We start from the raw sequence: 22,070 nt of genomic DNA on the forward strand, positions 1-22,070 counted from the left end.
GTAAGATGAGTGTTTCAGAAAAAGACATATTCAATGGATCACAGGTTACTTGAATGACAGACAGACACATCAAGGTAAATTTGTTCCTGTCTGTCTGAGGGATATTACTGGCGGATTAAATAACCTCCAAAGCGGTTATACCACTGAATGTGGTTTATCAAATGCTGCTTGTCTTCTGTCGGAATTGGTGTAATGTATTTCTAACTTGCCTCATGTCTTCTACACGTAAGAGAGTTTGTTTTTTTTTTAATTGCTTGATATGTTGGAGTCAGTGGAAACATTATCTGTGCTACACTTTAACTTGCAGTGTTGTGTGTACCCAAGAAGACCTTTGCTGCATTTAACTTGCTGTTCCCATAGAGGAAAGAGAGGTTCAAAGCATAAATACAAAGATCCATCATATGAATATCCAAATCTTCATAGCAAATCAAGAGCTGTTATGAAGCAAGCTGTTAAACAAAGAAACGTTAGTGGCTATGGCACAGATCACACACATTTTCTGGAGCTCTTAATGAGAGCATGCTTTGAAATCCTTGTCCACAGGTTTTTGCTCGGAGTAAGCACAGCCCCTGGCTGAGCTGTTTAGTTAGAGCAGCCAACTCCAGGGCTCTGATTACAGATTTCTTCCACTCATCTCCTGGCTGTCTCTCCAGTCAGAGTTAGCTTCATTATTATTTTTCCGCCTCTATTTCTACAGCTGTAAAATGGGGCACTGTATCTGTCTCTCCTACTCACCCCCATCTCCCTCCCAGCTTCACCTCCTGCCGGGATGTTTTGGTTTTGCTCTTCTGTCCGTGAGAAGAGCTGGCTTTCGATGCTGGAAACTTTCTCAATGAATAGGGGAGCGATTGCTCTCCGCTGTGCCTGGTCGGCGGGGCACCTGGAGTCAGCAGCATCTGTGCAGCTTGCCTGGTGCTGCAGTACCACAGCCACCCACCTACTGTGTGAGCCAGTTAACTGAGCAACATGGTGAGGTGAGGTGTGAGCCTTGGATTAGCAGCACCCCAGCCTTTGGAGTTGGTGTTTTGCAGCTGCACTGCAGAAACCTCCCAGCCCCATCTCCAGTGTGACCCAGGTGAAGCAGGGCTGATCTCCTGGCACTGGCAGGGGTATGGGTCCAGGTGAGGGGCAGCCAAGAGGGATGTGTGAGGGTCTCAGATGAGTGGGTTCAGCAAACTCATTTCTCAGAGCCAGAGTACCACATCTGCTTGGCAGGATCCCACCTGAATCTACACCTTCCTGACCGTCCGTATCCACTACACTGAAATAACAATGCTGCAGGCATCCTAGAGAGGGTTTTAAGGAGGTTATACAGATTTCAAGACGGACAAGCACTTCCCTTTCCTCTTACAAGCCCATCTTGACAAAACCAGATCTTTGCTAGCCTTGGACATTGAAATGTTTTCTGCTCCGTCTGTTTTCTTTGCTCCTATTGTATTTCTGTCAACTAAAAGTGTAATCCTTCGAGGGCTTTCCTTCCTTCCTGAGTTTGAAATATAGTATTTACCAAATAAATGTGCATAATATGAAATGTCAACAAGACTCCTAGCATAAAAGAAAACTGGAAGGGATGTCAAGAAGTTATCTAGTCCCTGCTTTTGTTCAGAGACAGAAAGAATGCTACTAAAAGCACTATGGCAGTGTTTCTCAATAGGAATTCACACTTTGTCAATAGGAGTTGCAGCCTATTTTAAGAACTCTCCCAGGATCCTGCACACAATCTATGTCGTTACTTTACTTATCTAAAAAGCCATTGATCTGAATAAAACCTCTCAGCCTTGCTATCACGCTTTGTTAATGCTGCAGATTGGGCAGTGGGGGGAAAAATCGGGATTATTTTGTGCAAAAAGGCCTTATTTTGCAGTGTAAATTTATCTTTAGCAGATTTTTCTCTGTTAGGAGGAATGCATTTGGTTGTACCATGCAGTACACGTTTTCAGACACTTCTAATGACCTCCAGTCTACAGTGACACACAGCGAGGGTGCTCTCTGGATCGTGGAGAGATCTCCCCTGGGTTTGGCTGTGCAGGGCTGTTTGCTTCACCCTGACTTCTGGAGCGGTTGGTAGGATGTAGCTGCTGCACACACGCAGAGCAAAAATGGAAAATCTCGCTTACCACGTCTGTAGCACAGACAGAAGATGGATTTGTAGCATCCCCACGAGGATACTAGTCAGGCCAAATACAGACCAAATTCAACCAGTTGGGGAAAACCTGTTTCTAAATGTCATGAAACAATTAAGCCCTGGTAGAAATCCTATAAAAGTAAACTGAGATTTTCCAAAGGCGTGAAGACAGCTCTTTTTCTGTGTCATGTTGCTTGGATAGACCATGTTTTGCAGAAGGTATTTAAAATGATCCTGTTAGCATGTTTTGAGAGAAGAAGTGCCAGATTAGATCAAATGAAGGAGGTGTTTTTAACAGTCCTTGATAAATAGCCTTTAAAATGAGTGCTGATGAAAGCTGTTCAGAGCATGCACAGTCCTTCAAATAAAATCCTCTGCACTCTGGAGCAAAAAGAGATTTTAATACAGTTTAATATGTAAAAAGGTTAAGTTAATGTCACATTTTTTCCTTGCTGTTTGCCTTTCTTCTGTTCTCATTGGTCAATATGCAGGAACTATCTTGTATTAATGTAACCTTTTCTGTATTGCACTGGATTAAAATATTTTTTTCTCTATAAGCAGCATGTTGCTGATTTGGTAGTTCCCTCTTTTAATATAAAATTTTATGTGCAAATAACCTGGGAAAGCTTAAAAAAGACCAGCATCTTGGTTATGTGACTGAAGGAGGGGAGAGAAACCAGTCTGCAAAAATTAAGTGCTCTGAAATTTACATGAGAAGGTGTGAGACTGGAGATAAAATGAATAGTTGCAGGAGCAGTGGGTTAATTGTGTTCCATGCTTTTGTGTCTTTGGCTGACTGATGTGTAACTGAATTACATTGCCTTTGCAGTACAAGCCCAGCTCTGATTAGATAAGAAAAACAACACAGAGGAGAAAAGTTGCCAACACTCTTACCCTAAGAAAAGCTTCAATTAGACATTGTACTCATCTGGGGAATTCATACAAAAGAGAAAACCTTGACTGAGGAGTGGTTCCCCATGTGTCTAATAAGGTAAAAATTCCTATTCTTATTTTTTGTGTAGTTAAACATTTATAACCTCCCCTTCCTTCCCCCGGCCCACGTAGATTTTCTGATGTCTGATATGAGAGGAAAACATGCTGTGTGTTTTCTCTCTGTCCAGGCATTCAAATGTGCATGTTCTCTCTTCTTCTCTATTGTGGGATGTATTTTTAGATATTGTGGGGCTGTTTATGTCTTTTTTAAAATCCAGTGATTGTTTAAGGGGCGCTTAGATATACCCACATATTGAAGATGCACCAAGGTGAGGCCAGAAGTGAGGGTAAGCATAGGAACAGGTTCAGAAAGAACTTAGTGCTTATAATATGGAATCCTCATTACTCTCTTTTCATGATCAAAAGTTGATTCCTGCAGTCTCATACACACGTGACATTTGTCTATACTGCTCTTCCGGATCCTTCTAAGTCTATCTGCTGAAGATACCTCCAAACTGGAGATATTACTAAGGCAGGGGGTAGACAGAACAGATCAAAATAAAAGCATTCTTCCCATATGGGAGAAAAACTTAGTAATAATGTTCCCAGAATTAGACCTTTGCCTTTTTGTAACACATCAGATTTGCAACTCATCGTTAGTTTGGATTTCGAGATTATCCCCATCAGTACTGTCTAGACAGTTACTCCCCCTTTTACATTGTGCATCTGATTTCTCTGCCCTAAACCTGTGCATCTCAGTGAATTTTATCAGCTTGACTGCTTTAGTATGAAATTTTTATTTTATAATGAAAGTCAGTGCCTCAAAGTAATTTTAAACTCTCTATGAACAGTGACATCTTGGCATCAGCAAATTTTATTTTATTATTTATCAATAGGTCTCCAATTATTAATAAAATCATTGTATCAAGCTGGTTTAATCCCAGACCTCTCAGAACACACACTTACAATTTCACACTTGTAATTACTATTCAGGAGCAAACCGTTCAGAGCAGCCTTTGTTATTCTTTGTACGAATTTCATACAAAGTGGTGTTGAAAGGTGAAAAGAAGATGCCTTGTACATTCTCCTTCCCCTTTTCCACAAAGAAATCAAAATGAAAATCAGAAATAAGAAATTAAAATTAGACTGATGGGACAAGATTTGCTTTCCACAACTTACATGTTAGTGGATGTTTTCAACTTTTTGATAACTTGTCACAGATTATTTCTGAGATTGAAAGTTAAAGCAACTTTTCTCTATTATTTGACATTAAAAATAGGGCATATATTTTCTGTTCTCTAGTCTGCTATGAACTTTATTGTCCTCTGTGAACTCTACAACATAATTACTAATGGTCTAGAAATTACTTTCTCTTAGTCATTGAGCATACACAAACATCAGCAGTTCAGTTAACTTGAATGTAAGTATGCTTTAAGCAGTATTCTCCTTATCCTGATTTATACAAATGTCTCTGTTGAAGTTGATGTAGTAAGTTTATGGTCCTTCTGAATATCTCAATGAAGACTGATAGAAGCACTGAATATTTCAGCCTTCTCCAAGTTCTCAACAAGCAAGGACATCTTTTTTTTCTGCTCTTCTTGCTGCTTTTAATATCATTATGTTACCTTTTCTTGTTGCCTTTCATAGTGTCCTTGCAGACTGCTTAGGTATCATTCTGACACATTTAATCTTCCCTCTGCATCTAGCAGGACACCAGCCACCTAACAGGTGTTGCAGCATCAAGTGTCGAAATGTTTTATTGGCTATGACCCAGTGGCATTAGCTCCTTTCATGGAAAGTGACACATTTGAATATCAGACCATTATTTTTAAGAGGCATTTCAGCAAGCTGTCTTCTGTGGAGATATAAAGCTTTTCAGCTGAAACACCAGAATATTTTAAAAGATAAACTTCAGTGTAGCAACATTATCATTTTGCATGGCATTTAGGTCCTCTGTCATTTTACACTTCATGGATTTCATTTTTGTCAAGAAATTAACAGGAAAAACAATTCCCCACATCTGGAGAGCTAGCCATCCCTAAAATGATACCTTCAACTCCCATGCCATTCAGGCACAATTTTTGCCTGACAGCCTGAAAGGAAGCACGCATCCTAATCACTGAGTTTTAAATCCACAAATAGCAGGGAATGTGGTGGAGAGCGCAGCCCTTGAAATCTAATATTGTAATCTCACACGGCCACAGACTGCCTTTGGCTTTTTGGAATACACGTTAATTTGAAGGTGTCGTTACACAGGGTCTGTGCACGGAGCTGCAATGAATGCATCCCCTTTGCAAGGCTGGCAGCTGCTTGGTGGTCAGCAGTGCAAAACAAGTCGATGGACCCCTTCCCACTCCCAACAGGCAGGCCCTGCATCATGGGACACCCCTCAAACTGGCATCAGTTCTATTTTTTAACCTTCTTATCAATCTTCAGCAAAGACTACAAGACCAGAGTGATCGGCCTCCTCACCCTTCAGAGTTTCCCAGCAGTGCAAAGTGGAAGCGTGTTGGCCAGACAGCCTGGGAAGCTTGGAAGGCTGCTGCCTGAGCTGCATTTATCCTGAAGAAACATGCTCTTTGTGGCTACGAATCTGGTAATTTAACACACGTCGTTTTCACACTGTGTTTCTTTCTTCCTACAGAACATGGACCTGGCTGAACTTCCATGCTGTTTGGGATAAATGCCTACCCAAACCCACCTGACCCGATGGAAGAGAATGCTCCTCTATTATATTCCTACAATGTGCAAGCACAAAGTAAACATGGAATGCTTCTCCCCTCCTTAATGTTTTTGAAGTTGAATATTAATGATTTAAATGTAATTATGAAAGTAGTTTGTGTGTATGGGAAATGTCTCTTATAAAAATCTGTTTCAGTTCAAGTTAATTCAGATGCTCCATCCATGCATAAGAATAACTGAGCTATAAAATTGGGTAGCATGTTTTCTGGCAATAATGAGAAGATAATATTCCTAAGGAGTGTTTAAGTGACATCACTATTGATAGGTTAATTAGAAAGAAAATTGTAAAGCTTCTCCGAATCATTAGAATAGAGTGCCTCTAGTACACGTGAGTTTAGATGTGGAGTCCTTTTTCTGGCCATATTTTATAGTCATTATTACATGTCTTGTTAAAAAAAGCCAACCAGAATTTCAGAAGTAGGCTAAATCAGAAGAAAATGAATATAGCTTTAACGTATCAAGGAGGTTTTTCCTTGCTCAAGTGTACTCTTAAACTACTGATGGTAGCCTTGTGTATGTTTGCCTCCGTCAGTGGGTAAGGAACGGTCTCTGAGCAGGTGTAGAGTTCCCTCTTGCACGAAATGAAATTAATTGTGTATGCACATTTTAATTCTATGTTAAATGAGGAAATCTAATGATAAAAGCAGCCTCAACTGATTTGTGCAGAGGGCATTGCTATCTGTCATTTTATTAATGTATTCTATAATTAAACCTCAGGAAAGAGACTAATTACACTTAATTCCTTTTATATGGGCATTCTATTTTTATAACTGAAACATTTTTTGCATATTATTTGTTGCTGTTGTTATTGTTAATGAGTCCAAGAGGCTGAGAGATTGTCTGTACTTTCAGACTGAATAACAACTCCAGAATATCTATTTTGGTGAATTTCCAAGTCCTGTCAAGCCCTAATATCTTTGCCTGGAATTAGGCGGAGGCTGGATATCTGCTGCGCAAAGTACCTCACACCTACAGAGCATCTGTAGTGCTTGGAAATCCCAGGTGTAACGTGTGGCTTGAGCAAAGCTATGGGATATTTCTAGTCTTGGACTTCTTCCAGCGCATTGTAGGCATGTGGAGGCATTGTAGGCATGTATGGCATTTCTCTTTGGAGGAATTACACTAACGTAACCTGTGCCACTTTTGAAACAACCGCCCATGAAGGTTTAGAGTCACAAACTCTTTCTTTCTGTGGCCAACCAGCTGTTTAAGCAGCTGTGGTTTCTCACCCCTGGAAATGCCCTGCTCCTTGTTCCTGCAGAAAGCCGCTCTTGCCTCCTGTCAAAGAGGGGAGGGCACGCTGTGGGGAGGAGAGGGGCCACAGGACAAGGACTGAGCTGGTGCAGAGCACGAGATGACTTTCACACCACTCCTCAGCAGGCGCCCTAGTTTTTTTTTCTTTTAACTTTTTCACCTTTTCTTGAGAGATGGAGAAACATTAGAAGTGCTATTACAAAAAGAGAGCTTGGAAACTGGAAAATGTGCATGACCAAGTGCAGGAGAGGGAAATGGAGTTTGCAGCTGTGGGTGGCTGACAAGACAGCAAAGTGGACTTCTGGTGTTACAGTAGACTTGATACCTTCTGCAGCATTGCTGCAAAATAATCCATATATACGTGAATTAAAGGTGTGAAAGATAAAAGGAAAGTTCATTATCTTACTGGAGTTAATTGGTATACCATTACTTTTTTAAAAGTGGAGCTAGGATGACTCAGTGTAGCATAATGTAATATTAATAGCACATACTATCTATTTCACCACTACAATCATTAATAGGAACAGTAAAGACTTAAAAAGGAGGAAGAAAATTTTCTGGTAGCTTCTTGATGCCAGTTCCCACTACGCAAAAGCAAAGCAAATTCAAGACTTGGCAATTCAATTTTATGGATCCTGCATAGAAGCCTAGGGATAAATGTTCGTGGAGACTGTTTCGTTCAAAGTTGCACCTACACAGGAAAACAGAAAAGAACATCAACTCTGACAAGTTAAATATAAAACTGCAGAAGATTTTGCAGAGGAAAAATTGCTAAAATGTAAGAGCTAAGAACATACTTTCAAGCATACCAGAGGTGCGGAGCATGTCAAAGATCTTAAAAGATAGTTTGGGTGCAAGGTAGAAAAGCTTGCAGAAAATAGTTAAATTAACTCTTTGCATCAATGTTCGCTAAAGAGGAGGGCAGCAAAAATCCTGCTCACCTCAGGGGTAAGTCTGAGAAACTGACTCCAACAGAGGGTCAGTGGCAAAGATTTTATAACAAACTGATGACATAGATAGTAATAAACCACCAGAAGTAGATGGCTTTGATTCTCAACTCTAAAGGAACTTGGATATGAAGCTGCTGAACCAGTAGCTACAGGACGTAATCTACTGCCTAAATCAGCAAATTGCTGAGCAGCAGAAGAATGGGAAGTGGCAAGTGTGACACCAGTCTTTAAGGACAATCCCAGAAAGTAACCAAGCGAGTCTCATGTTCAGTTGAGCAACGGAAGGAAGCAATAAGGATGGTGAGGGTTAGTTGGCACATGGATAATGATGATATAGTGGGGAAGGGTCAGTACGGCTATTGAAGAGGGAAGCTATTCCTCACAGATCTATTGCAGGTCACTGGAGCTGTCAATGACTATATAGATAAATGTGATCTGGTTAGTATACTGACATTTTCAGAAAGCTTTTAACAGTAAAGCCTTCAGTAAAGTCTCTGCTGTGTGATGAGAAAGAATACGGTCTTCTAGGTAAGTGACTAAATTCGAGGGAAAAAAATGCTTTATATATGTGGTCAATTTTCAAAATCAGAAGACCTTACCATAGGGATTACTCTGTTCTGCATATTGGAAATGGCATGGTGAAGAGGTAGAAGATTGGGGTGATAAGATTTGCAGGCAACACAATACCATGTACAATTATCAAATCTAAATTTAACCTAAAAAGCTGTAAAAAGATAGCACAATACTGTGTGTTAAAGCAGCAGGTGTAATTCAGTGGTGGCAAGTAAGTGCTAAGCGCTAAGTACAGTCCATGTGGAAAATTACATACACAATCACTCTAAATAAATCATTACTCCTGAAGAGACAGATTTCATAGTCCTTGTGCTTAGCTTGCTGAAAGTGTCAGCACAGTCAAAAAACCCTAACAGGACATTAACCATTAGGGAAAGAATAGATTACGAAGAAGCCATCATCACATCATTTAGGAGCACCAATATCTTGAAATCTGCAGATTCACCTCCAAATGAATGTGATAGACTGGGAAACAGTTTGGAGGAGGCTGGTCAGGAGTACAGAACAGCTCCCTTATGAGGCAAGATGAAATAGACTGGTAAGCTTCAGTGGGAAAAAGGGCAGATATGATATAGGCCGACAAAATAACAAATGATATAATGAGATTTTTATGTTGTAGCTACAAATTAAAAAAGGAGCTTTTTCAAACAGTGGAAATATTTAGCTTTGGAATCCATTAATGAAATATATCAGGAATCTCAAAAGCATTAGCAAATTCAAATGAATAGTTAAAAAAAAGTCTGAGACACTAAATACGAAAATTCTAGTGTAAAAAAAAAATCTTTAAACTGCTGATTGTCAGGGGCTTGGATGTTGCTACACCCAGTGAAGAATCATTTTGAACTTGTCCTATGTTCCTTTCCTAGCGTCCTCTACTTGTCCTTGTTGGAGTCAGGATGCTGGGCTTGGCGTGCTGTAGGAACAGGTCTAATATCTGTACCCTTTTACCTTCATAGGTGATCTCTCCTGATTTCTACTAGTCCTGGTTTGGGAAAACCCAGAAAAGAGGCTGCCTCTGTCATTCCTGTTCCTGAACAAAATGTTTCAGTTATCAGAGTGGCATTGTTTGGTGTGTTTATTTTTTTCTAACACTCTTGATTCTTAAATTTTAAGGGCTAATTAATTTTTTAGACCCGAAAAACTTTATAGATCTTCCATAAAATATAGCTTTAGATACAGTACCTGCCTGAAAACTAAGAATTTTATTCTTAAAAGTTCATACTAAACCATTTTTAGCAAGATTATTACTCTTTCTTTTTCATAGCTGGCTTGAAGGATTTTGCTATTAGGCACAGTGTTACAAGGATGCTTTGAATGTGTTAAATTGAGCACATTTTTACAAGAATGATGTTAATTACATGTGTGAGAGGAATATTATTTTACCTTAGCTTTCTGCAAACAAATTTTAAAAAACACACATGGCTTTTTGGAGAAATGCTGAATAATAGTTTACCTACAGTTAGTTCCCTCTCGATTTATTAAGCTTTTAAACTGTCAAAATATATTCAGGATCCCTGAGGACTTCAGTTTGCATTCCTTTGTTGTGCAAATACAAGAGTGTTGATCAGCGTTATGTCTGCATGTCAATATATTCTTCCTTGGGTTCTGCCAATTACGCTAACCCGGCATCTTGCCACAGGCTGGCACACAGCTCACATCCTCGAGTATCCCAGTTGAATTCCCAGTGTGCAGATCAATCACACCCAGTCTTACTACAAGTGAGATTGGACAGTGATGTATGTAGTAGGGAATTGGCGTGTGAATGAGATTACCCCAAAGGGACATGCAATTTGGTGGGAAAGCATAGCTAACATCTTCCTGTACTGTTCAGATGAATCACAAATCACAGAATAAATGGATGGGACTAAGAATATCTTTGTCTTTGTGCTCCATTGTAATGACTGTGTTGACATTCACTGAACACTTACTATGAAGGTAAGATTTATATTACAGCATAAAGTAAGCCAGGTATTCTGGAGGTTTTAAGAGTAAGTGCTACTTATGTAGAAAAGATCGGCTACTTAACTGACATTTATCATTCTGTAGGTATTTGTCTTTCAGATGTGTGCACAAGACCTTAGTCAAACAGAGGCTGGTGGAGTGCTATATGCTCTTGGAGCATTTTTCTGTCCCTTATGTGTGGGCATAAGGTCAATGTTTTATATATAAATATTAGTGACTTTTCAGTGGGGTTTCTGATGGCCTTCTCAAGACCTCACCCATGGTAAGCATTCAGTGGCTGACTCCCTGCTGCTCCCAGCCCACCCTCTGGCTAATATCCTTTTGGCTTTTAGGACCTACCACTGCTCCTTCCACTTCTGTGCTTGTTGTGACTACAGTAAAGTTGCAAGAGGCTTTCCAACAGCAATATCTACTTTTCTCCAATATTCTGAACATACGACTCCACTGCCTTTTAAAACCTGGAGATTCACATGTGTCATATCTCAAATTCTTCAGTTTTCTTTCTGATCCAAAATAGGAGCCGACGTTTTGCTACGGCAAAAATTAAAGATTACGCTGCCCAACTCCTGGCTTATTTTTGGATACAGTAATTGCCTGAAATGGTTGTAAGAAGGTCATGACAGATCAAGCCATTCTTGCCTTCTTCCCATTTCCTTGCTGCAGCTTTCTCGATTGTGTAAAATATTTGTATCTATCATCTAATATTTCTACTGTGTGACAACTGCCTGACTCCTATTTTTAATACTTTTTGCTCTAACCACCGTCAAGCTGAGCTGAACTACTCTTGCTTGCTGTACTTACTGACTGCAACCTCAGATGAATTCCACTGCAGAATGTAGGAAATGACCCTTTGATGTGGGGTTAATCAATGATGGAGCATCCCAAACAGATGCCCTTTTCTTTGTTAACATGAAATCTAGAAGAGGCTGTATACCAGGGAGGAGCCACTGCAAATTGTGAGGTCTGCATGGCAGCATGCTCTTAAAGATTTCCATTTACTGTAGAGTGAGAAATCACTCATTCTTCCTTTTGAGCTTTTATTGGATGTTCTCTGATAGAAAACAATCAGACCTGTTGATGATCAGTGCTTTTTCATATTTACCCCTTGCCTTTGGCAATAGGACTACAAAAAGCCAAGATAACCCTGCGGAGACTCTGTTCTGGAGGGAATAAAGAAAAACAGCCGTAATGCATGGACAGCAGAATCACAAAGATTAGAGGAAGGTCCCTGTGTGTGAAACTACAGGAATGAAGAAAAACAGCCGTAATGCATGGACAGCAGAATCACAAAGATTAGAGGAAGGTCCCTGTATGTGAAACTACAGAAATGGTATGTGATTTCTGGTACAAAATTTGACCCTGGAATGGAAATCTCATAAAACAGTATACATGGTAACCCAGCTATTTCTGCTTGGATTTTGTCTTCTCTGAGATGTAAGACAACAGCTACTAAAAATATATTTTAAAAAGAATAATGATACTTTACAATAATGATGCGGGCTTAAAAGAACTGTCTGTGGAAGCTGTATTATATTCATGCCTCAGACAGGGCATGATTCCTTAATTGGTGAAAAAAATGACTTTGATCTTCTAAAAACCTAGAAATCAAGGTCTGCTAAAAGTAGATACAGTGATAAAGTGACTATATGAAAACCAAACTAAATGTAATGACAAACAATCAAAAAAGCTGAAATGGAAAAATCCCACGATGAACACGGAAGAAAAAGCCTTCTTCATTGCATGGTATAAAAGCCTTTTGATACACTGTAGGGAAATAATGGTCTCTAAACTTTGTCTGCTTTTCAGCCCTGCCTATCCATCCACTGAACCCAGAATAGCTCAAGTGGTTTCTGGGTGCCTGACTTGAGACTCTCAGAAGTGTCCTGCTCCCGAGAGATAGATTGATATTCTCTTCCTAAACTCCACTGTTATACAGTTCACAGAGCCCAAATAAGAAACTGCCTACATACTGCCTATTCCTTTGAGGATCCTGAAGAGTTAGTCTTGATCCTAATTGATTTCTTCAGGGAGACATAGTTAGCAATAGCCAACTCTTCCTTGACACTCTACTGTTTAGGAGCAAGGCCTCTAGGCTTTCAAAGGGGACTTAAAATTGTGTTTCCTGTGGCTCAAGAGAGGGCTTTAATATCAGGTTATGATTTTCATAGACACTCTGTCCCTCTTATTGCAAACAAGGATGCACAAGTCATGTTTTCAGAATGAACAAACCAGAAGTAGTTGCCTGACCTTGTATTTGGGATGCTTGCAAAGAGGGAAATGTCAGTTATGAATCCTGTTGAGTGCTCATACATGGGTTTTGACAGCAGTTTCAAATGCCTTCTATGATCTGAAACTTCAGTTCCATTTCCTTCCAAATAAGAGACAGGCTCCCTCTTGTCTGCCTGTTTTTTTTGACCCTTGGCACTTGAATATTGGATTCACAGAATCACAGAATCTTCACAGTTGGAAGGGACTTTGAGTCCAACCATACACAAAAAAGCCCAAACAAAAAACCACCAAAACAAACAAAAATACCCCACCACACACCACCACACCACCAAACACAAAACAAAAACCCAACAGTCTCGGGCACTAGAGCATGCCCTGAAGTGCCACGTCTACATCTTTCTTAAATACCTCCAGGGTTCTTAAATACCTCCACCACCTCCCTGGGCAGGCTGTTCCAGTGCCTGACCACCCTCTCAGTAAAGTAATTTTTCCTAATATCTAATCTAAACCTTCCCTGCCGCAACTTCAGACCATTTCCTCTGGTCCTGTCATTATTCAAAATTCTCCCATTTTGCTAGGAGTAATTCTTGGTGTAGGTGGATGGAGTTTCCTGAATAACCACAGATAAGGTTGGTGTGAGCTCTGTTATCATGGGAAAGGAGAAATACACCAATTGTGCTAGTTTGCAGGGAGCCTGTCCACAGTATAGGTTGGTTACTGTTGTGAGTCTCACCACGCTGGTCGCTTGGCAAGCTAGAACAGCTGAAGTAGGGCCACACAGATTCCTATGCAAAGTCAACACAGAAGCTCATAGGAGCTTCCCGTCCCTTGTGCCTATTTTTATCTCCAGCTGTGTACAGCTGAAACAGAGGGACACAGCAGGAAAAGCAGCAAACAGAAAAAAGGATTGAAGAGTGAAAGAAGGACTGCAAAGCATGAAGGATATAAAATTCTGCAGTGCCTGTATTTCAGATGTCTCTCCTGCAAATATATAAGAAAAATGTACAAAAGAATGAGAAAAGTAATTTAGTATTAGGACATACGAGGAAGCTAGAGATAGGGCTAACTGGTGTTATGTGGACTGAGAAAAATGAGTTGACAAGACAATAAAACTAGAAATGTCAGAGATGAGAAGTATGACTTTTGTGGAAGATGTGAAAAAAAGGATGGAACTTGCAAAGTGACAAAATGACACAGATGCACATTGTATATAAAAAAGTACATTTCACCCTCATTCTTCATGAATTTCACATTCACTAAACCCATTTATGCAGGATACTCTGTATCTTTGCAGCCCTCAGCCACAGGCTCTTTGTTTGATGCTGGTTTCAATAAGCCTGCTGGCTGCAGCAGATATTATTCAAGGCAATAAGAGATCTTTTGGTCATATCTCACATGTCTAGCAAACCCTATGACCACCCTTAACAATTCTCCTGAGAGCAGTCAGTAGCTTCCCATCTCTAAGGCAATAAGGGACAGAGATCTGCAAGCAGAGCTCTGCCAATCATTGTCCTCAATGTGAGACAAGAAGAAAAATATGCTTTATCATGACCCTCATCTAAATAGACCTGTAAAAATGTTGCCAGTAGCATTTGAATGTTCAAAGGCTGGGGGGGACTGTGCTCCACATTAGCTGTGTTATGTCCTACATCTCTGGTGACTGATTAAACTCAGTACTACTGTCACTGTTAGTGTGCACGCCGTAGTCTTGTCCTACTCTGAGGCAAGGTCTTGCACTTTATTTTTCAGTATTGCCAGCACAACTAGTTTCAAATTTTTTTCCTTGATATTAGGATTACTTGAGAAATGGAGTCTAGATGTGCTCAGACCTCTGCCAGTTTGGGATAAGATATCAAAGGCACTTAATAATTCTCCAAACTTTTTTTTGTGGTTCTTTAAATACATCTTTGTCTTATGGTGCACAGACATGGTCCTATTCAGTCCTTTTTTGCCATGATGTGGACAGAGTCTTATATATATGGTATTCTCTCCTCCTGAAGAAGAAAGGAGGGTGGAGATTTTTTAGAACTCAGAACTTTCAGGGAGTCTATCTGCCATTTAAGGTTTTGGATAGTCATGTTTTCTTTTGTAGTCTTTTCCTTAGACCTAATTAAACTTTTATTCATTACTCCTAATTTGTGAGGTATCTTGCTCCTTGTGAAAATTCAGAAAGTTTACTGGAAGTATTTTGAGTCACGTTTCAAGTTTTGTAAATCTTTGCTGTGGAGGCTTTTCAGAATTCACCATTGTAGCTTGGTCTCTGCTCAGTTGTCAGAATTAAGAGGGGTTGCATTTACTTCTAGCGTAGTGATGAGGTCTCCCCCAACAGAGGTCTTCTGTGAGGAATCTCCATATGTCTTATCCATTAATTTCAGTAAAATCCTGCCAAAGTTAATTGTGGTATATTTCCTGACGTGGTTTTATATGAAGTTACACAATTATGGCTGTGGCTTTCCAATATTGGTTGGGAATAGTCTACAAAGCATGCAGGCAGATGATGCATGTGAAAAAGCATTTTTTCCTGTAGACTTCTGAGTCCTTTGTTTGACATTTCATTCCCATGTCCAGTGACAGATGAATCCAAGTTAAACTAGGATGTATGCTTGGGCTTTCTCCAGAAGTAGAATCTATGAGCACATATAAAAGTCTCAGTGCATGTAAAAGTACCTTGACTAAGAACAGTGTAATAAGACTGTGAAAGTTTTAAAACTGTTTTTAAGGGAATAGTTTGTTGAACCTTTAGACTGAATGCCGTGTCTAGGCTGGCAGAAAGGGATCCTTGTGTAGAAAAGCTGGTGAGACTCATGAACTCTGTATGACATCAACTCACTAGTCTTCCACCTTTCTGGTTCCCGGAACAATGTCACAGAAAATCAAAATAGAAAGCTCTATCAGTCATGAAGGGCAATTAAAGACTATTTTAGATCTTGTAACCTAGAAATGGAGTGTTCCTCAGTGGATTTGTTTCCACTAAAAACACAAAGTGCCTAGCATGCCATTCCCAGTGGGAAGGAAGACCAGGACTTCTAATTCAAAATGGTGGTGTGATAACAAACTTCATTAAACCTTTTGACCCTTCCATCAGTCTTTTCAAATCCAGACAGTTCTGGCAGGGCCAGTGGAAGACCATCATTTCCAGTGCTTTCCCTTCTTCTCTGCCTTGTCTGTTGTCTCATCTGTTCCCAGGCTTCACTGGAGTTCATAAAAGCCTGAAGATCAAACTGAAAGTGTTGTAAGGAAACTCCAATTTTGGTGTAACTTTTTTCATGTTGCTTCATCATTGCCTTTTTGTTCAGTTTCTCTTTGCTCCTGTTATTGGTATGTTGTATTCCTTTCATAATTACCTTCTTCAGCAATGGATATACTCTATTTTCTTTTACAAGAGATAGTTCCATACTGGTTCTTTATTTACATCTGATTTCCTATGATCTTAGCTTTTACATCTTTGAGTTTATACTCTCCATCTGTAATGAATAGCACTTGTACACATATTTAGACCTCAGAATCTTTTGAATATGTGCTGATAAACCTTCAGATTTTTCAACAGGTGTCCAAGTAGAAAACAGCTGCTGGGCTCATCCCATCACTATGGTTTTGCAGTGCCCACTAACGGAGCACAACATGCAGAGTTTGACTTGCTTGTCTGGAGCTGTCTTCAGTTAGAGACTGCATTGCTTCAATTATACAAATTTATAAACCCACTTGTATAGATGTAGCTCTATTACTTTAAAATACTGTATATTCTTTTATTTATTTCTGTAAAGTAGGGAGAATTATATTAATATGAATACGCCTTTATCAGGACTTTTTATGTTTCATTATATGATTTATTTTTTCGAAAGCGTAGCTGATTTAATTTTTCTTTTCTTGGCTTCGTGAGTGGGAATAATGGTGGAGTTATGTGCATTATTTATTTCTATAAGCATGATCTGCACCTTGTGTTATCGGCTTCATGTTTTTCTGTAAGGTGTCAGTTAAATCAAAGAAGGCTGTTCAAGCAGGAGGAAAAAGAAAGCAAAACAATAATGGAGATAAATAGATCATGAGAAGAACTATTAGCTGGAAAATGCTCCTGATAAGATCCTACCACATAAGCATGGTTTACTATCCCCAGTGCTGAAAGCCTCAGATCAGATAATCTGATCTTTAAAGATGATGGTATGAGAAGCGAGAAGCACTGAACAGATTTTTGCATGTTTTGTTGTAGAGGTGCGTCTGTGAAACAGAGAGATGCAAGGGCTGCAGTAAGCAGGCTGGTGGTCCCAGCCAAGAAGTGGGAACTAACCTGCATTATTAACAGTACATGTAAACTTTGGAAAGGAGATATGGGTACAGAACTCTGCTTCTTATATACTATATTCCTTTCAGCAAATATTATTTTTTGTTTTGAAGAAGCTGTTTTGTGAGCTTTTGCTCTCCATCTGTTACAGGTCACCGGAGATAAAAATCTTGCAAGTTCCAAACCCATTTGTGACTGTCAAGTTAAACTGGCTGTTAAACAGGAGCGTACAACACAAGACTCGGTGACAAGGCTGGAGGGTAAAGCTCATTTCAAAGAACCACGCTTTTAAAGGGGAGAAAAAACACCCTGTTGGAACTATCCAGGACAGCGCTTGGCTGTGTATTGTGGCCACATCAACAAAAAAGCTTTAAGATAAGTTATTTTAGAAAAGACATTCACATTTTTCATTGTAAGATACAGGTCTTTTCCTAAGAAAATGGAAAAAAGCTGTGTATTTGTGTTACATACATTTTACACTTAGGTTATTCACAGAGTGGATAGTCTAACTTTATTCTGTGGTACTAGTTTGCCCATATGCTGCAGAGCTTCTACTAGGTTACTCTGCCTAAAACAGTTTATTATTTGAAACAAACCCTCTCCAAAGGCATTGTTCTTATGTCATTCTGTAGTATTAGCCATATGTGATTCCGGAACTTATTAAAAGCACAACTTTTCCCCCATCTTTAATCACATTATGGTTGGTAATGTACGTTTTACTTATGGCTTTTCATTAAGAGCAACTGACTATGATATTGCTACAGTAAAGGAAAGAATGAAAACACTCACCAGAGAAGATATTCTTAAGTCAAAGTTCTAGTTGCAGCATTAATTCACCTATATTTCACACAATAAATTTCTCAGTTCTCAACATTTCTCAGTTACCAGGTCCCTGCCTGGCTTCCTCGTCACAGGGAGTGCTTATGCCATTGCTCCACTGCCACGGTTTGCACTCCATGGCACCACTGAGGACTAACTGAACGAGCTAAGAGTGATTTTAATGATATTAAAACTCCTGAATTATGTACAGAAAGTCTCTGGTTGTATATTTAGCCCAATGAAAATGCTCTTTCAATATGAAGCCAAACTTGATGAGGTTGTTGGGGTCATGAAACAGAATCTGTCTTACAACGATGACATTTGCAAAGTCTGCTGTTACTACTGTAGAGCACACACTTTCCATTACCCATCTTTATAATTAAATTTTCAATAAGGCTGCACTAATTAGATATATAAACCATTTTTTATGTTAACTCTTGGTAATCTCTTTCACCAATGTTCTCTCCTTCTCCTTTTTGTGTACTCAATATTCTGCAAGGCATCAGCAACCCTTGATGAGTTCATACCTCCTCTTTGACCCAACTGGACAGATTTGAACCACCTGTTTTTGAGTATTTGAGTATTTTGAGTTATTTTTCCAGCACAGAACATGTTTTGGTTTTTGTTTTTTTTTTTTTTTTTTTTTTTTTACATGGAATTTCTTAAGTGAATGCTTTTAGATTTAGTATTTGCATGTAGTGTTACTATGATTTCCACCAACACAGGACTCAAATGTACTAGAACTTATGCGGAAAAATAGTGAAAACTGATCCCTACAAACAAGAATGAATAATATCAATAAGCAAACTTAGAAAACACTATGAAGCCAACTTGATTAAAGTAAAATAACACAGACCAGGTCTTAGGTTTCATAGTTATCCACTAAGTGTCATGTAACTATCACTGTGCTTTATGATTAGAGACATAACTGTTAATTATGCTGATATTATTATCAAATAAACATCAATCTTTTTGTCAGGGATTTTTAAGTTGCTTAGATATGAGTGAAAGAATAAGGAGAAGAATGTATAACACAGTAAAAGCTATTATCAACAAGAAGTAATACATTTATTCTGTGAAGAAATTACACAGACCTACTAAGTGTTTCAATAATTTCTTGAACTCCTACAGAACTAGTTTATATTATAAGAGGTATTTGGCACTGGTTCTTTGAAACCTGATCAGAGATGAAAAAATTGCTTTCTCTTTGACCCCATCACCAAACAGAGCTGTAAATGTTGAAAAAAATTGTTACAATGCATTTTACTTACCCTCATCCTTCCATTCCGTATTGCTGGTCCATCTTCTGCTAACCTCAACACATACAAATCCATTTTGTACTCCCTTCCTCCTCGAATGCTAAACCCAAAACCTTTGGCTCCTTTCTCCAAATCAACGGTGAAATAATCAAAGTCCTGTACAGACAAATACAAAATGAAAGACAATTAACCCTATGGATGTCATGGTATACATTCAAGAAAACTTTAAAAAGACATCTCTTCAAAAGTGCATGTATCCAATTGAGATAAGAGACGTTCAAAGAATACTTCTGCACTGACAGACAGACTTCGATCAGTTCTGAAAGAGAGGCTTTGCAAATATGTAAATTCCTAAGTCTAAACCATGCTGAAAGGGCATCTTTCAGCAGTTGCCTGGTACCAAAAGCTCTCTAGATGGTTTCCATATTCACCCTCAATACTTTCAGGGCACCTGAGTGTGTTTATGCCTATGCAGAAGTGCTGATTTGGCAAGTGAGGTAGCAGGCAGTTCCTGTATAAGCATCATCCCAACTAAAAATTAGAAGGAGGGAAACCTCCTAGAGTCCCAGCAGAACTTAACGTGATCAGCAGGCTGGACTGCATGGACTCACAAAGTACAGCAACTCTCATCAATTCGGTTAAAACATACGCCTTGAGGAGGAGATGGGGAGTAGGAGATTAGAGTTTCACTCTTTCTGTATTTTGCAGAGACTGAAATTCACCTTTCCAGTTTTTTCTTGGTGGACCCTAACTACCAGCCCCATAGAGGGATCTGGGTGGGAATACGCTCTGTTGCTTCTGATCCATCAGCATCCAGGTTTGTAAGATCATAGAATGGCGAGAGTTGGAAGGGACCTTAAAGATCATTTAGTTCCAACCTCCTGCCATAGGCAGGGGACACCACTAGACCAGGCTGATCCATGGAAGCAGGAGGAAAATGAGAGCAGGCTTGGGTTGTGTAGATCAGTGGTTAGAGAATTAAACTGGACATGGTGAGAAACAGACAGTCTAACCATCTCTCTGGATGCTAAGACGCATCTTTTAGGGGATGCACATGGGGATAGGGATTTGCTATTTAGGTACTGAAATGGATAAAGTTTTTAGAGGGTTCTCTGGATGCCATTTAAGAATTTGGATATTTTCATTGATACAGTTTATGCGAAAATATAGACAGAGAAACCACCTATATTTGGTTCTAGCACATAGTGTCCAGAAATTTACATTCTCTTATTTTTCTGACCTATGTTTTTTTCTGCCCTTATGTAAGGAAAAAGGAGGATTTTTTTGAAAGTGTGAACTTTGGGCTAAATCCTCAAACCTTCACAGCTGTCGGTAAATATTTGTCATCAGTGGAGTCTTGTCCAAGGTAACATAACTCTTCCTCTGACTTTTATTTCTTGGAATTTGTAAGATATGCCTAATGTCAAAGAAACTAGTTGCGCAAGCTAGTTTGTCCTCATCCAGATTATTACCAATAGAAATGTAATTATATCAATCAAGATTCACATTTATTTATTTATTTATTCAGGTTAGCTAAAATCTTCATTTTCAACCATGCTGTAGAAATGCAGTCTGACCTAAGTACCTCCAATGTTTGATGACTGTATTACGTTCCTAGGAACAAATAGTTCCTCCTCTGATGCAGAGGCAGCTTATTTTAGAACTTTTATTTTAACTCTCCAGTACCTTAAAAATATCATTTATTTAACATTATAGTCACACCGTTATGAATGTAGTATTACTTGATAGATCACGCAGTTCTTCATTAATATTGTGTTGAAGTAATTTCCTCTACAGAGAAATAGTAACTCGGAGTAAAAACAATAAAGGTGCCTTTTTCTTCTATAACGTCATCTTTTTTACCAAGAGACATGATGTCTCCCGACACACCTAATTCTTTCTGTTTAGGAGCACAGTAAGTATTTTGGCTAGTACCTGGGGCTGCCTGTACTCTGACAGAGGGTACTGCCTGGTGTCGGGCGAATGCTGCCTGTAATCCATCAGGGGTGGCTGCCTGTAGTCGAGAGGTGGTGGCTGCTGGTAATCCATCACCGGGGGATGCCTGTAGTCCAGCGGGGGCTGCCGGTAGTCCGTTGAGGACTGCCTGTAGTCTGTAAACGGAGGTTGCCGGATATCAGGTTTCACATCTTGTCTGGCTTTTACTTCCGACCTATAACTGAGAAAGGCAAAATGACTTTGTTTCAGAACACGGCGAAACAGCACGAATAGGCATTACGTGCAATATTGAGGAGTGAAAGCAAACTGCCTGACTGCAAAATTGCATAAAACAGATTTTTACAGGGAAGAAAAACTTTCAAGGGTAAATAGTCGAGGCGTCCAAATAGAGTGAAAGCTTTTGAAACATGGACATAAGCAATTTTCCCTCAGGTCATTCTGTGCAATTTTCCAGCTTGTATCAGTGAGATCAGGATTAGGCTCAGAGGGACAGGAACAGGAAAACCATCTTGATTCCCGCTTATCTTGCCTACTTGGAAGATGAAACTGCATGTGGAAACACCCACAGTACTCACTACGAAATAATGCACTGAGTTTATAAGGTGCTTTTTCCCCCCCCAGAATTAAGATTTCTATAGAGTAAATGAAACATTAGCGCCCTTCTGTTTCATTGACATAAACTGTTATTACTGTTATTTAAGAAGTTCCACCTAAACATGAGGAGGAACTTCTTTACATTGAGGGTGGCAGAGCACTGGAACAGTCTGCCCAGGGAGGTGGTGGAGCCTCCTTCTCTGGAGACATTCAAAACCTGCCTGGACAAGTTCCTGTGCAACCTGCTCTGGGTGGACCTGCTCTGGCAGGGGGGTTGGACTAGGTGATCTCCAGAAGTCCCTTCCAACCCCATGTGATTCTGTGATTTAGTATACTGTGAGCTTCTTTAAGTCAAAAAAGGATACATTCTTTGTACTAGCTGTTATCTTTAAATG

At 39.5% G+C, this 22,070-nt stretch overlaps 1 protein-coding gene across 11 annotated transcripts in view; it reads right to left on the bottom strand.

Moving 5' to 3' along the window:
* The window catches only part of MAGI2 (membrane associated guanylate kinase, WW and PDZ domain containing 2), a 756,695-nt gene that overhangs the window by 23,336 nt on the left and 711,289 nt on the right, over positions 1–22,070 (bottom strand). For all 11 annotated transcript variants that reach the window (XM_014963762.1, XM_014963758.1, XM_014963760.1 and 8 more), the window contains 2 exons: positions 21,061–21,301; positions 19,138–19,281 (listed from right to left, as the gene is read on the bottom strand). In XM_014963762.1, the coding sequence (XP_014819248.1) occupies positions 19,138–19,281; positions 21,061–21,301 (385 nt within the window). The remainder of the gene's footprint in view (positions 1–19,137; positions 19,282–21,060; positions 21,302–22,070) is intronic.

This window comes from Calidris pugnax, unplaced genomic scaffold (genome assembly GCF_001431845.1).
Source record: "Calidris pugnax isolate Ruff unplaced genomic scaffold, ASM143184v1 scaffold44, whole genome shotgun sequence".
Classification (NCBI taxonomy): domain Eukaryota; kingdom Metazoa; phylum Chordata; class Aves; order Charadriiformes; family Scolopacidae; genus Calidris; species Calidris pugnax.